Source organism: Urocampus carinirostris, chromosome 13 (genome assembly GCF_059441175.1).
Source record: "Urocampus carinirostris isolate Australia breed hairy pipefish chromosome 13, RoL_Ucar_1.0, whole genome shotgun sequence".
Taxonomy (NCBI): Eukaryota; Metazoa; Chordata; class Actinopteri; order Syngnathiformes; family Syngnathidae; genus Urocampus; species Urocampus carinirostris.
Genome location: NC_142361.1, coordinates 21,570,468 through 21,586,174, shown reverse-complemented (window position 1 = coordinate 21,586,174; position 15,707 = coordinate 21,570,468). Strand labels below are relative to the sequence as shown.

Sequence of the window (15,707 nt, the reverse complement as noted above, 5' to 3'; positions counted from 1 at the left end):
ACAAACTCCGCACAGGAAATCCGGTAGCTGGATTTGAACCCACACAGGAGGTTCCCAAGACCTTAGAACTGTGGCGCACACGCGCTAACCACTGCGCCGCCGTGCTGCCATTTGTATAACCTACTTTGTGAAATTGACCACAAGTGCATACAGGTCATTTTGAATGTGCAGAAAGAGCGTGTCTGTTTTCAGTAGTTATTGATAGCTAATAATCAATATCCCATGTACAATGCCATTTTACAATGTCTTAAAGCGACAAGAATTTCGGGATCTGGTTTTGATTAAGAGGCTTTATTACCCAAGTAAATCTTTATCCTTTTATTTTTTTAAACAATTCGTGTAATTAAATCAACCCCTATATTTTCCACTTTTTGTTAATCCCCACCCTACATGAGATGTAAAGTTTTGGCTACTTATTTTATAATTCAGATTTTTACTTAATTTTTTTCCTGCCCGAGCAGCACCTTATGCTCCATTTAACGCTCTCAGCTCACAACAGCTCTGGTCTTCTAGTGGCTCAAAAATATATAGTTCTCTCTATATATATCCTCATATTGAAATACTCAGGAATATCTCAGCCCCTGAACTAACCAGTGGCTACCTCTGTAAGAAGTTTAGATTCTCATCTGAGGACATGGGTTAAGGCATTGGGTTAAACCACAACTAATTTGCAGCAGGTCTCTTACCTTTCCCCAGACCCAATTGTTGGATTTCGCCTGTCTGAATCCCATTTCTCATCCATCCTTCACAGAGGCAGTAAGAAGCCATGTGAGGTTGTTACTTTGGGATATCTTGTATAAAATTAACTCTTCAAAACCTAATCTGACAAGAACCCAATTCCCGTGGTGCCTAAATACATCAATTTTTCCGTCATGCTGTTTGCACATGCATCTTTGAATATTTATTTATGATATATTGTTCAGGTTACGCCCTTGGCATCTGTTTCAACCTGTATATCTGGAAGACGATCTCTACATCTGTTATTTATTTTCAAGATTCTTATCCTATTTCTTAGACGTGACGACAAAACAGCAGGTATTATTGATCAATGGTTTGTGAACTCTGGTTTTATTTTTACATATTTAGTGGATAGTTGGTTTATTAATGCTTTTAGCCGCTAACTTTACATTATAGGTTAAAGGGGAAAGTATAATATTTTAATATTCTTAACGTTTATTTGATATTTTATCATAAAAATGCCTGATTATAAATTCAGTAGGTGAAGACATACCCAAAGTTACTTGATTTTTGGCATGACAGAGAAAATTAGACACCTACAATATGTCTACTCTGTTAAAAATCCTTTTGTTACCACGGCAACCTGGGAAGTTCTTTGCATCTTTGCCTGTGGCTAATGGTTTCTATCAGGCAAGATGAAGGGAGGAGCAGAGTAACAGAGACACAGGGATGTTTTCACTTGTACAGACAACACTTAATCCCCAGGCATCTAATCCACGTAAATAAAATACCAAAGTATGGGTAAAATCTGATTAACTACTAATTTCATAAAAGCTCTTGCCTGATGATAATCTATGCTGATAGTTGGCATTTTCCATTGTCATTCTTCAAAAGATGTCAAATCTTCACCCAGTCTCGATGATGATAAGTATTTTCTTTTTTAATATTGGACACCTGCAAAAGAGATTGAATCAAATTGAATTGTCTTTGTTGTCATTGATATCAACGTTGTGTAACATACTATGCAATGAGATTAGACATGGCACTCCCTGGTAAACAAGTAATTAAACACATAAGGGAAAAAAGATCAAACGCTGTCATGATAAAAAGGCAAACAAATATTTACAACATCGTGCTTGGATACTGGCCTAAAATATAACAATAGTGCATTGAAAATAATTGTAATAACGCTTAGCAGCTACAAAAATCCCCATAGGATGCCATTTTTTTTTAAATTTTGACTATTATTCACAATTTACATGATTGTCACTAACCCAGACGATTTGATATGTCTGTGCAGCCCTTTGAGACTCTTTGTGATTAAGGACTATACAAATAAACATGACTTGGATTGACTTGACTTGACTCAAGTGATGGCTTTAAGAAAATGTTAAAATTTATTATCTGAGGTTTTAGCTCTCACACTAGGTTTCCTTCCAAGTTCAAAATCCATTGATGTCCTTATTTTGAGTGTTTAATAAATTGTTAACTTAAGTCATGTTTGGAGAAATTCGTTACTCAGTAAAATTCTCACTTTGGAATGCATAGTTTTTCATAATATTGTCTTTCAGTAGCAGCTGATTGCAAACAAATTATTTGATACTGGAAAACAATAACATAGAACTGAACTGATGATTATAATCATGTGTTTTAAGTTACTCTAGGGGTATTTTTCAAACGATTTGGGCCATAGTTGGATGCTTTTGATTCGCCCTAAATGGAATCATGTGCAAATTTGATTTCTAGCTGAGACTGTGTAACATATGGTGGGATTATCTCGGGGAGCTCATTTGATTAAACGTTTCTGAAGGATCCAGCTGCTGTTGCCTGTTAATCTTGGCGACTTCTTAACTGCATTACATGCATAGGATTCTTGCTCAATTCTATGCCAGAAAATGTTTCATATTTTATAAATACAAATTGTATTAATACAATTTAATTGTACAATATTTCCAAAAATATAAATGTAAATATATATATATATATATATATATATATATATATATATATATATATATATATATATATATATATATATATATACATATATATATATACATAGGGGATACATTGGAATTTGGGGGGATGCGCCTTACAATTTTTGTAATGATACGATTAGGATATTTTTACACATTTTGAGTCAAATATAGTACTTAAAAAATGTGTTGTGAATAATATAGTATCCTATTTCTAAATAAATCAATTTGTTGATGTGCAAAAGTCATAAAAATATAGAATGCTCTGGATATTTTGATTGCATCAGAGTGTAGATCTAAAAGAGTTACTCCTTTCTTACGTTTATTGTGTGTATGTCATGGGTGAAGAACTTGCGTGGGATTCCATCCAATTCCCTACAGCAAGGGGTTAAATCATGGGCAGACACATACGCCGGCTTATCTTTCCTTTTGGGGGGATCCAGAACTGTCTGTCATTCAGAGCCTTCAGCTACTGTTACAGGATCGAATGTCGCGGAAGGACAAGATGAGAAATGTCGACACAATTTTTACTTTTCAAAGCAAGGCCACACGTTCTGGTTCCTTCGCCATGAGAAGTGGACATTGGAGGAATGCAGCAGTGTGCATGTGTCCAGTGGGTGAGAGGGCAGAAAAGGGATGTGTAGGCATTTGAGTCTAAGATAAGACCATATTGTACGTTTGAAATGATAGTTTCTTGACCACAATGTGGTTTGAATGCGTATACAGCATTTGGTTGGAGAAGCCACATTTGAACTCTACTGGCCTTTTATAGAGATATATTTGTAGGGACAGGGTGTATTATTAAGTTCCTTCTTGTGGTAAACAAATTGCATTTATTAAAAAAACAACATTGATTTGAATAATGAACAAAAATATATAAACTATCATATTATTGTGCATTAAAAATGCTTGAAATTTTTATTTATGTGACATAACACAAGGCTCACCAAAATGAATGCGACATGATTTCCTGTTGTCTTGCTGCTACAGGTAACATCATTTTGATTTTATGTTTGCAGCCAGGGCAGTTTCCCAAGATATTCAGATGTTAAACTTGAGGAATGCTCGATTTTTTTTGTGCAGCCAAATACTCATTACGGCTTAAGTCTTAATCAGCTCCACATAATCTTGTGATAAGCAACAAACGTTAAAACCACAGGAATGTTGTCAGTGTTATCCTCTAAAGTCCATTACTCTTTGATGGTCAGTGCCTTGCGTTTATTTTTAAAATTTCCGAGCCTAGTTATAACATTACTCATCTTTTACTTTGATGACACTTCTTGACTCCCAAGCTTGACCAAAACTTTAATAATGGAAGAACTAGAATAAAACGTTCCGTTGTGCCCCCTTTTGATAAATACAAAATGATGAGGTTGCTGTGAGTGCGTTAAACAAAGATTCAAAGAAAATGAAAGACGACAGAAATAGTTGAGGGTGTGTAGGCCTGGTGCTGACCACTGGCATGCATAAGAGGAAGCAGTCTCCACTCGGTGGGCCAACGGACGGTTGAAAGAAACTCCACAGCAGCACACACAGTAGGCCAAATGCGAGTCCGCCTTCCCTCCCCACCCTCAGCTATTCTCGGCACCGTGCTGGTTTTCCCACTGCAACCACATGTGAAAAGAAAGACATGGAACTACAGGAGGAATTGCAACTCTTGCAAATACGGGGGGAGCGGCATTGTGTTTTGCATGTTTTTTTTTTTTTTTTTTGGATCGCACGACTTGTAACATATGTTTTCTAGTTGCATTATTTGATTGTAGGATTGACAAAGGAAATTAGCGATTTTACTCAAATTTGGATATCAGGAGGACATGAGTTGTAATGGGCTAAATGTTTCCTGCCACGTTCTTTTATGTGGCCCGCGAGACAATTCTGAGAGAAGCACAAGAGAAAAATTTATCACAACAACCCACAGGCATTACTGCGATACACACTCAATTGTTGTATTTGCTGTTTACCATTAATGAACAAGAGAATATAGAAGAAACCAATTCCTATGTTATTCTACTTTTAATAAAAGTCATGTTGCAAAATGAAAAATACAAAAGATACAAAAATGCTAATTTAAAACTGATGTCACCTGTGTGTCTTTGCTGAAATTTGAAAAAGCTTTAGCTCCTTTCTATTGTAGATATAAAATTTACAAAATTTCCGTTTCCGGGTGAACATTTTATTGGAAAAAAAAAAAAAAAAAGCAGAAAGACTTGTAAGTCATTAAAGGTGGGGGGTGAGAACTTTAGGCTGCTGTTCCGACTTTAAGCCAGGAAATGGCAGCGGACTAACACATAATTTGCGTGCAATTCTTAGATGCGTTCCAATAAACTCTTCTTTTTGGGGGGTTTGTTCTGCCCCTAGCAGCTCTGATTAAAATAATATAAAGCAGATAGGTGCAATGGAAAATAAAGCATAATGGCTTGACTCATTCTGGCATTGTTAAAACATACTTAATAGAGTAAATATATAACTTTGGACCCACCTTTAAAATTGATCATTTAAATTACTGTTGGAATGCTGCTTTTGTCACTTTCCAGTCTGCATAAGTTTCTAAGCGATAAATAAATTGTGTTGGTAATTAATGTTTTATGCTTCTTTTTTTTTTTTACAAATGCACGGTTTATAAAAACTGCAAAAGATTCAATCTTACTGAGGGAAAACAACTATTGAGAAAAAGACACCCCGCAATAATCATTTTGTAATCATATCATACATCATTTTTATGCCAAAATTTTACTAGTCTGGCCCCTGTGAGAATGTTTTTTCTACCATGTGGCCCCTGATCTAGAGTGAGCATAAGGAATCAGAATTTTACACAAATTTCGAGAATGGCCTGTCAAAACCCTCAAAATCCAATTAGTCCATCCACACCACCTTTTAGACATGCTCTCTGTCAATCTACTACTTTTGGTCACAAAATTATGAGGTTTTCCAGGGGTGTTGCAAAAAAAAAAAACACTAGTGCACCTCATCTATTGGATTCACAAACACGAAAAAGTAGACTTACCCTAGGGAAAAAAAGACAATTATTTTTTATTTTTATTTTTTGTTTGCTTTTTGCCAAAACTTTTTTGACTGTGGCACAATTAAAACCATCCAAATTGTCTTACCCAACCTGCAAACCACCAGATCACCATTCTTTTAATATAATCAGGTTTTACCAAGTCAAATGAATATTAACCTTACCATGCAAGTGTGTATTTTTCTTTGAGATTGTGTAAGAGTATCCCAAAAATGTAGCTCATAATAATACAGTTAGAATTAAGTGGTAAATATGTTTCAAAGGTAATTATGTATACTTTCAAAAGTGGTAGTCTGTGCCTGACTGCACACGCACACAATGTAATGTCCTTCAATTTGTAATATTTTTGTGCCCTCTGTCGGTGAAAACTTGTAACGGCGTGTGTGCTGTAAATTGTTAGATGTAAATCCACATTTAATAAAGTTAACAAAATAGGTAACTAATTATCTTTCGGTGTGAAAAATATTGTTCTGGGTTCAGATAGTTTACTCTATTTGAGTATTTTTAAAACGTTTTTTATTTACAAATTATTCTAGAAAAAAAAGCAGACATTTCAAGATATTTTTCAGATTATAAAGTAGTTTATTCTTTTTTTTTTATGAATAGAAACCAATTGTATATTAAGGATAGTTTTGCTCATTTTATTGTACCATAGTTGGGAAATACATTTTTAAGGTGCTATTAGTGAAATTTAAAAAAAAACCTCAACAAATAAAATAAAACAAATACATAGTCTTAGATGTAGCTTGAGAGAAAACTGAGTTAACTGTTGATTATTTATTTTTTTAGGATTAAGAAATGTAGGATGCAATTACAGCAACAGTTTTTGGGGGGATTTTTGCCCCCCCACTTCAACAAATTATTCCCCAAACTTGCATGGATCCAAATAGCCAAGTCATTTACGTAAATTCAGCAATACTGTATTGTACACACAACTTTTTGTATTGTACTGTTATTTTGATTCATTTCATTCATTCATTTCATGTTAAGGAAAGTAGTTTAATTCTTATGCATGTTCAATTCAGTATTGCACACTAGAGGGCACCCTGTGACTAACAGTGCAAACCACATTTGAACAAGCTGAGAACTAGAATGGTTTTTGTGTAAGTCTTAATGGAATCCTCCTTAAACCAGCGTGTTTGCTGAACACATTTTAGGCCTACCGTAAAATAATGCAGACTGAAAGTGAGCATCTGTTGGACTAGAAAAGTAGTTTTTACTTTTACGTTTTGTTTGTAATTGTAACACAGCAAAACGGAATTAGTTGCAGCACAGTTTCTTATAAATGAATAAAACACGTTTCAACAGGAAGGTTCATGAACAATCACAAATATAAATAAATACATTTTATGTGTATATTTTTTCAAATATACACTTGGTAGCGTTGTCCTTCTGAACACATATAGTAATAATGATAATAACAATAATATTAATATACAGTACAAACGCTCCCCCTGGGGACTCCCTCGTATGGCTCGGGGGCTTCAACGCTCATGTGGGCAATGACAGTGAGAACTGGAGGGGTGTAATTAGATCTAAACCCGAGTGGTGTATTGCTATTGGACTTCTGCACCCGACAAGGCTTGTCGATAACAAACATCATGTTCGGACATAAAAGTTTTGATATCTGCACCTGGCACCAGGACACCCTAGGCCGCACTTAAATGATTTACTTTGTAGTCATTAGACTTGCTGCCACATGTTTTGGACCCTCGGGTGAAGACAGCGGCAGAGCTGTCAACTGATCACCACCTGGTGGTGAGTTGGCTCTGATGGTGGAGGGAATATGCCAGGTAAACCTGGCAGACCCCAGCGTGTTGTGAGGGTCTGTTGGAAATGCGTAAAAGAATCTCCCTTCAGGAAGTTTTAATTCCCACCAGAACTTCACCCATGTCCCGAAGGAAGCAAGGAGTGGACCATGTTCTAAACTATTGTTGAGGCGGCTGATCGGAGCTGTGGCTGTAAGGTACTCGGTGCCTGCCGTGGGTGCATGGGAGTTTGCCCACCCATTTACATGTGTTTTGTGGACTTGGAAAAGGCATTCGACCGTGTTCCTAGGGAGCCCTGTGGGGAGTATGGGGTACCAGACAGTTTTATTCAGGCTGTTTGGTTCCTGTATGACTGGTTCCAGAGTTTGGTCTGCATTGCGGGCAATAAGTCAGATTTGTTTACAGTGGGAGTTGGACTTTGCCAAGGTTTCCTTTTTCAAAGATTCTGTTCATAACTTTTATGGACAGAATTTCTAGGCACAGCCATAGAGTTGAATGGATCGAGTTTGGGGGCCTCAGCTTTGCATCGCTGCTTTTTGCAAATGATGTGGTGCAGTTGGCTTCCTCAAGCCATGATCTTCAGCTGTCACTGGAGCGGTTTGCAGCAGAGTGCAGAGCGGCCTGTTTAGAGAAAATTGCTTTAAATTGTATTTATTTGGTTCGGAATCGTCGGCACGGCAGGTGAGTGGTTCACGCATCCGCGGCACAGAGGTCATAAGTTCAAATCCAGCTACCAGCCATCATTTGCGGAGTTTGTATGTTCTCCACGTGCTTGGGTGGGATTCCTTCGGAGGGCGCAGTGTAATTTCACACATGGCCTCACAGGAAGCTGAAGAAAACCCTTTTTTTTCCCCTTTGGAGGTTAATCTTGTGGCTGATTTCATCTGAACACCTGCGACAGACAAATCGTTTTTATACAGCTGGAGAGTCTTGTCACTTCCTGCGAATGAATTGTGGGTCTTTCGAGGTGTTGGCAGAGCCATTGGTTGGAAAATGTTAGGGGAAATGTATTTGTGGCAGTAAAGTTCCTCTACAGTGTAGTGTCTACACCAAGATAAAGATTAGCACCTCCAAATCCGAGATTATAGTTCTCAGCCGGAAAAGGGTGGCATGCTCTTTCCCTGCACAAGTGGAGGAATTCAGGTTTCTTGAGGTATTGTTCACGATCGAGGGTAGGTTAGAACAGGAGATCGACAGACGGATCGGTTCAGTGTCTACTGTCATGCGGACTCTGTACCAGTATGTCGTGTTAAAAAGGAGCTAAGACAAAAGGCAAAGATCTCGATTTACCGGTCTATCTATGTTCCTACCCTCACCTATGGTCATGAACCGTGGGTCATGACCGAAAGAACAAGATCCCGGATACAAGCGGCTGAAATGAGTTTCCACCGCAGGGTAGCTGGCCTCTCCCTAGGAGATAGGGTGAGAAGCTTGATCATTTGAGAGTGTAGAGCCGCTGCTCCTTCATGTTGAGAGGAGCCAGCTGATGTGGCTTGGGCATCTGATAAGGGTGCCTTCTGGATGCCTCCCTTAAGAGGTGTTCCCGGCATGTCCCACCGGCATGAGGACCCGTAAACGACCCCGGACACGCTGGAGAGACTACATCTCTAGGCTGATCTGGGAACTCCACGGGATCCTGTCAGATGAGTTGGATGAAATGGCTGGGAATAGGGTCATCTGGGCTTCCCTGCTGAGGCTACCCCCACGACCCAAGGTGATGGATGGATGGATATACAGTACAATGTAGTGTATTTATTTCTGCATAATAACAACCAACATATCTGATAAATGCTTAAATTACTGCCGAGATATAAATTGAAACAATCTATATGCTGTACATATATTTACGACTTTGTCCAGGATATTGACCCATCATTTACTGTGGGCCTCTTCGCTGTTCTTCAACGTCTGTTCGGAGAGATTTAAGTTGGACTTATGTCCAGGTAAAAGCCACTTTCTCTTCGTCCCTGTTGGTAAAGTTTGAATGGATTGTTTGCTAATCTTCTTTAATCATTTAACCATGACCTTATGTTTTACCTGTACTTTGTATCTGATTAGTTATTATCTCATCTGTAAGATTCAACTTTTATTTTTTGACTTCATGATGACATGGAGATGCATGCATTCAATATTAATGCCCGCTTTAGAATATGTATACAAATTCAATGTTCCTTCCTTGCTCTGATTCTCTCTGCGCATTTTGTGTTCAATACACATTGCCAAAGCATCAATGCCACTATATCCATAGCATCACTTATTTACCTTTTTCCACTCTTTTCAATCAGGAAAAAATAGTTTCATTGCATTGAAATCAATCATGTCAAATATCATCAAAGCTTTGCATAAAGGAGTGATTATTTTTATGCTCCTTTTCACCAGGACACGGTTTACTAAATGCCTTGTGTTTTTGCACGCACTAAAGAAAATCAACCACTCCTTTTATTTATTCCCAGGTAGCATGAACATTTGAACAGATGTGTGTGGGATGATAAAATTACAGTGTTGACATGATCTGCTTATCTGCTGATTTTGACCCAATGGGGACAAGGCAACAGCAGGATACAGGCTGTTATCACCACAACTATGCTTGCAGAATATACTCAGGGGCAACTATCATGTTGTTTTCTCCCAACAACCATTCTTCTGGATCTTGGGGGGGAATTATTACCTGATGTGTTTAAAGTGTTTAGTGGAGAACAGCACATGGCAGATCCATTACATAAAACAACTTCAGATTACTTTATAATCAATCAGATTGCCACAAAATCATTTTTATTTGAGTTATAAACTCCCTGTTGTTATGTAATAATTGTAAAAATTTGTATGTCATGAAAGTCACCAAAACAGGGAAATTAATATTCAGCCAACATCTTTGCTCCGTGTAAGCCATTCATCACGCCAAAATAAACCTCACAGTGGACTGCAAAAAACACATGCAAGGTCGTTTCAACAGTAAGCAAGCCAGTAAATAGCCAGTGTCCTCGTCTGAGAAGGGAGAGGATTAGAATCCAGAGGTGAGTGTTTTGCTAGAAACGACGTTAAAATTACAATGCCAACAGATTGTAAATTATTCGAATACTTTAGACACATGCTGACTGATATAAATTGGATAACTTTTTTTTAAGTCAGTAATCATTCCTTTTCATAAGAATATTATAAGATTTTTCTTAAATGTATGTAATTATTTATTATCATTGTAATTAAACCTCCAATGACTTAGCCCTATCAATAATGTTTGGTTTTGTCACGTGATCACCACAAAGTCAATAGACTAGTTTTCCATCTACGGGTGTTCTCTATCTAACATTTCATCAAATTTGTATTTAAGGCAACCAAATTGTGTGTGCTTTTCTGTTGGAGACAAATAAAGATAGTTAAACTTGCTGTTTTTGTTTGTTTGTTTTTATTTTGATTTTGGGTTTTTTTTCACAGCGGAACTTTTCCCTGCAGCACCTGAATCCGTACGGATTTTTTACTTCGATGCCCTTTACGAACAAGTCCTTCCACTTCCAAACAAACAACCTTCTCTTTAATATTTTTTGACAAACGGGTCCACGTTAATGTAAACATTTCCAGCTTATTTAAAAAAAACACGCTACTGTAAAAATATCATTGTGTTACGTTTCTGAATGAGATATGCAAAATGATTGCTTATTAATCTCACCCTACAATATTGGTTTGTTTTTATATTGGACTGAACGAAGCCGACAGCAACGTGACCGGTTGCAGTTGTAGGTAAAATACCAAAATTATTTTATGTGATTTCATATTATTTACGTTTATATCGTTTTTTTTCCTACTGTTATTAATAGATAAGTGGTGTTAGCTACGACAAGGTTTAATCTGCTAGTTCATATTCTATATCCCTTGTGCAGTGTTTATATTCATTTTCGTTTTCAGGACATGGTGAACCTACGAACTTTGTGGTTAAGGGATACTTAGGACCAGGGTTGGGTAGGGTTACTTTAACTTGATTACTTTCAATTACTTTTAGATTACTCCAATACCAAATATGCTAATAAAAGCCAAAATAAACTATGTATGAATAAAATTACAAAATTTTGTGCAGGCTTGGGGAGTAACGGAATACATGGAACGGCAAAAATGATGTTGGCAAGCTGTTTGGATTTATTTTCATTTTGTTTCTGTCGCATTTTATGTTAGTTTTGCCGGAGTTCAAAGAGATCAAAGCCAGGAGAAAAGCTTACCACGTGTTGTGAGTCATAATTTTATTCATATTTAGTTTATTTTGTCTTTTATTAGCATATTCGGTATTTGAGTAATCCAAAAGTAATCGAAAGTAATCAAGTTAAAGTAACCCTACCCAACCCTGCTTAGGACTATATGTGTGAGGTTCCCAAGTCGGTTCAATTCGGTTTACTACACCTTATGCTTCATTTCAAAAGATATCAAAATTGAATTAGTCCAGCGCTTGGCTTGTAACCATTCTTTTGGGCTCTGCATCCATTTGACTTTGACACCCTCCAACCATTATCTGCACAGCGTATCCTCAGTAGGGTCGCGTGGGTGCTGGAGCCCTTCCCAGCTCTCTTCAGCCAGTTGGCAGGGGGCACCTTTAACTGGTTGCCAGCCAGTACTTTGACACCCCTGTTTTAAATATAACCAAAACTGAGGTTTTGTTTAACTAGAAGACGAACTATTAGTTCATATGAAGCCTGACTTCACAGTATTGACAGTTTTACCGAATTGTTTTATTTTGAAAAAATGCTAGCTTGCCCTTTATTCAATTTATTGCAGTAACCCAAAAATGTGCTTTCTTTGCAGACATTTAGCATGGCTCACGCAGACAACAAAGTCTTAATTCTAGGAGCCTTGGCTGGGGTGGCTGGCGTCGGCTTAGCTGTGGCATGCTATCAGGGCTACAAAATGAGACGGAGAGCCTCATTGCCAGCGCATTACCTGCGTTCTAATAACGAACTTGCACCCAGCTTGACTTTAATGAATAGTCCATGTCTACCTGGGGATCAAATTGAGGTACTGGACCGCCTGGAGGCTCTACTTAAATGTGTGTCAGAGTTGAAGGATGAGATGAAGGCATTGAAGAACGCCTTGCCGATGCGGAATGGGCAAGCTGGTGAAGAGATGCGGGGAGGTGATAGGGCCGATGCACATCGAGCTGCTCCTCTCCCCAGGACAACTCCAACACGAAGAAAGAAGCCAGGAAGCAGCATCACAGTGGCCACTGCTGGGGGGCGAAGTTCTGAAGAAGCGGAAAGTGAGGGAGGGTGAGTATTAAAATAATTGTATTCATTCATTTACAATACACCTGACCTCGAATGAATTGCAATTTTTGACCTTGTAAAAAGGCAGGTTCAAATTTACTGATGCCAATTAAGCAAAAATCACAAACAGGCAGGAAAAGTGCTGCTATTGTATGAAAAGTGTTGAAATGCCATGAACAAAGCCTGATGATGTGAAAGTTGTGGCACATTGTCTGAAGTCACAAAAAGTAGCCACGCCATTCAATCATGACTTGGCATTTCATTTCTTCACACTGTGAAATGTGTTCTGACCTCGTGATGCCTTCCCAAATATTTATGGGTGAAAGCCATCATGACTATGTCAAGTGTGCCATCCTCTTTATAGATATGCAGTCTCCATTATTTTTAGATCCTCACAAAATTTTTATTCACACACTTTAGTGGACAATATTTTAAAATGCAAGCTTAGCCCATCATTATCACAAGCGTTAGCCCACTTATCTTCTTTTTTCAGATTGCTTATTTTTAAGGGACACTCTCTTAGCCTAGATGGTAAGGCGCCCGCTTTGAGACTGGGAGGTCGGTGGTTCGCGCCCCGGCCGAGTCATTCCTAAGACTCAAAAAGTGGTCGGCGGCGCCCTCTGTTGGCTGCGGCTGCATCGGCTCGCTACAACGGGTCAGGTGCAATCGACATTTCGTTCTGTGTACATTGTTACACAGAATGACAATACAAGGAAATTATTATTATTATTATAATTATATTATATTTGACCACAAGATGGCACTGTATTATGTATTACCATTGACAACGATTGCCACAAAGCACAAGAAAGAATACAAACTACAGAAACTATAAGTGACCAAACTGCCCCATTGGGGGGGTTTACCTTTAGAAACAAGATGGCAGAAAATAATTCAATCTCCTCCAGGTGAACCTCATTTCATGTGAAATAAAAAATCATTACCAACGAATGTTTTAAAAAATACGTTTATATGATAGATCAAATATTTATTACTTTTCAAATCAATGTGATTTTTTTTTCAGTAATACACAAGATCTTTTGAAGCTTAAATGTTTCACATATTACACAGATATTAACATAATTTAATGATCTTCTACCAGATCCTGTGTGAAAATAAACTTGAGATTTAGCAAAGTACCAGTACACAAACAAGGAGTTGGTTATTTACAGACTCATCACAAACATAATTTTGTGATTATCTGTTGAGTAACCCATAAATTTAGGTTACTGTACTGCATTTTTCCCCAGAATTGCACTATGATAAAGTTAAACAAGTAATTTCTATTAAGTTGGAATAAATACACAATTTTAAAAAATCAGGCTGACTTTTCACTGCAGATTTTCCACAGGTCATGTTACCAAAGTCACTATCAAGTTTGCTAGATCTTATGGTTTACATAGGGTTCATACAAAATGTTCTTAAAGTCATCCTGACACACTCTGTTATTCATACGGTTGGATTTGGCCGACCTCTTCGGCTCAGCACATTGTGATCCTAAGAGCTAATTATTCACAAGAACTTTGGTAAAACAGGAACTTTTGGTAAACTGTAAACTCTTTCATCTGAGCTTTTTGACCATAACCAGCTCTTTACCTTTATGATAATGAATCATAGAGTGTCCTGGAGAGGCTGATTTGTTTATTTATTTTACCTTGGTTCAATCAAGGTTGTATGGCTTCAGAGTTATGCTGCATACTGTTAAAAAGTCTTCCGGTTTGAATGGATTTCAGTCTTTCTCTGTCAGGAAGAGGTTTTTTTATTGACTGTTTGACTACTTCAACTGAATTGTCTAGCATAGCCTTGTTGAGAAATAAGGTCTGCCATGAAGTCATCACAACGTACCTGTAGGTGTCACTGGATCCTAAATCACAGCAGTGCTGTTGCTCCCCACCCGTTACTGTCCTCAGTCTTTGTTTTGTATTTCACTTTGCTGAACATTTGTACTACAACAACACAAAGAAAAATTAAATATCTGGTTTAGCCAGTGGCGTTCCAATCAAATGGATGCCTTTTCAATAACTACAAGTGTCAGTGAACTTAAGAACTCTCACTTTAAGCTCTTTTGCAATACTTGCGAAATGACCTTCAGAGCATATTTGTGTCAGTTGGCCGAGGGAATGTGTTAAATCTCTATTTTGCATGCGCACATTATGCTATAAAAGCAGTGCTTTAACTAAGCATTCGCACCGACTCCTGTTGTTTTTAGATCCAACGATGTGGGAGCGAGCAGGACACACAAAAAAGGATCCAATTCCAGGCCATTAGGGATCGTGCAGCTTTGACACTAAGGAGCCTGTTACAGAGTTTGCCTCAGATTTTATCTGCAATATTTACCATATAGCATGAGAATTGTAAAGTTATTGTATATGGTGCCCCTGCTAAGGCTCAGTCAAAGTTGGTGGGGTGACAATATTCAAGCTGTCAAAGGCCTGAATGAAACACATCTTGTAGGAACTTGTAATTCAGAACAGTATCCGCTGCATTCATTCACGTCATGTAGCTCAAGGATATTACAGCTTCTTTTTCTCTGAATGCATTCATGACATTGGAGAACTGTTGATTTAAGCATAGAAGTAGTCTTTAATGACGGGCAAGTCTGCTCAACATGCAGTCTGTTTCAAATAAGGCAAATGGGTTTGCTTGTTTATTTTGTCTACCTCCTGTCATAGGAATGTTTGGTCTGCTGAATTATTTTGATATTAAAAATTTGGTATGATATTTCACACTGATATTTTTCGAACTTCTAATTGTACATTTTTTTGGCAAGGGTTAAATTAAATCCCCCTTTCCGAGTAATCAGAGTTTACCTTTTCTTAATAATTTATTTGACCTTTTAAACTGTAATAAGTCAAGTCAAGTCACATTTATTTATATAGCCCTTAATCACAAAAAATGTCTCAAAGGACTGCACAGGATTACAATGACACAATTACCTGATCTTAAACCAGCATGCGGGCAAGGAACAACTCAAAAACCTCAGTGTGAGGAGAAAAGAGAAACCTTGAGAAAGGACCTCACA

The 15,707-nt window shown here is 37.7% G+C and overlaps 1 protein-coding gene and 1 long non-coding RNA gene across 8 annotated transcripts in view; one reads left to right on the top strand and one right to left on the bottom strand.

The window, feature by feature from the left end:
• Positions 1-15,707, top strand: part of rmdn2 (regulator of microtubule dynamics 2) — a 56,822-nt gene that overhangs the window by 15,027 nt on the left and 26,088 nt on the right. For 3 of the 7 annotated variants that reach the window (XM_088350939.1, XM_088350943.1, XM_088350937.1), the window contains exon 3: positions 12,228-12,688. In XM_088350939.1, coding sequence (XP_088207065.1) covers positions 12,237-12,688 — 452 coding nt within the window. In that variant the 5' untranslated portion in view covers positions 12,228-12,236. Of the gene's footprint in view, positions 1-9,302; positions 9,386-10,253; positions 10,457-10,871; positions 11,178-12,227; positions 12,689-15,707 lie in introns of those variants that run through there. The other 4 variants (XM_088350941.1, XM_088350942.1, XM_088350938.1 and 1 more) reach the window with 4 other exon arrangements.
• LOC148354075 (uncharacterized) lies at positions 12,133-14,684 on the bottom strand. Its single transcript, XR_015852406.1, has 2 exons — positions 14,531-14,684; positions 12,133-12,663 (listed from the first exon to the last, which is right to left on the bottom strand). It is a non-coding gene; the product is annotated as an uncharacterized LOC148354075 (long non-coding RNA).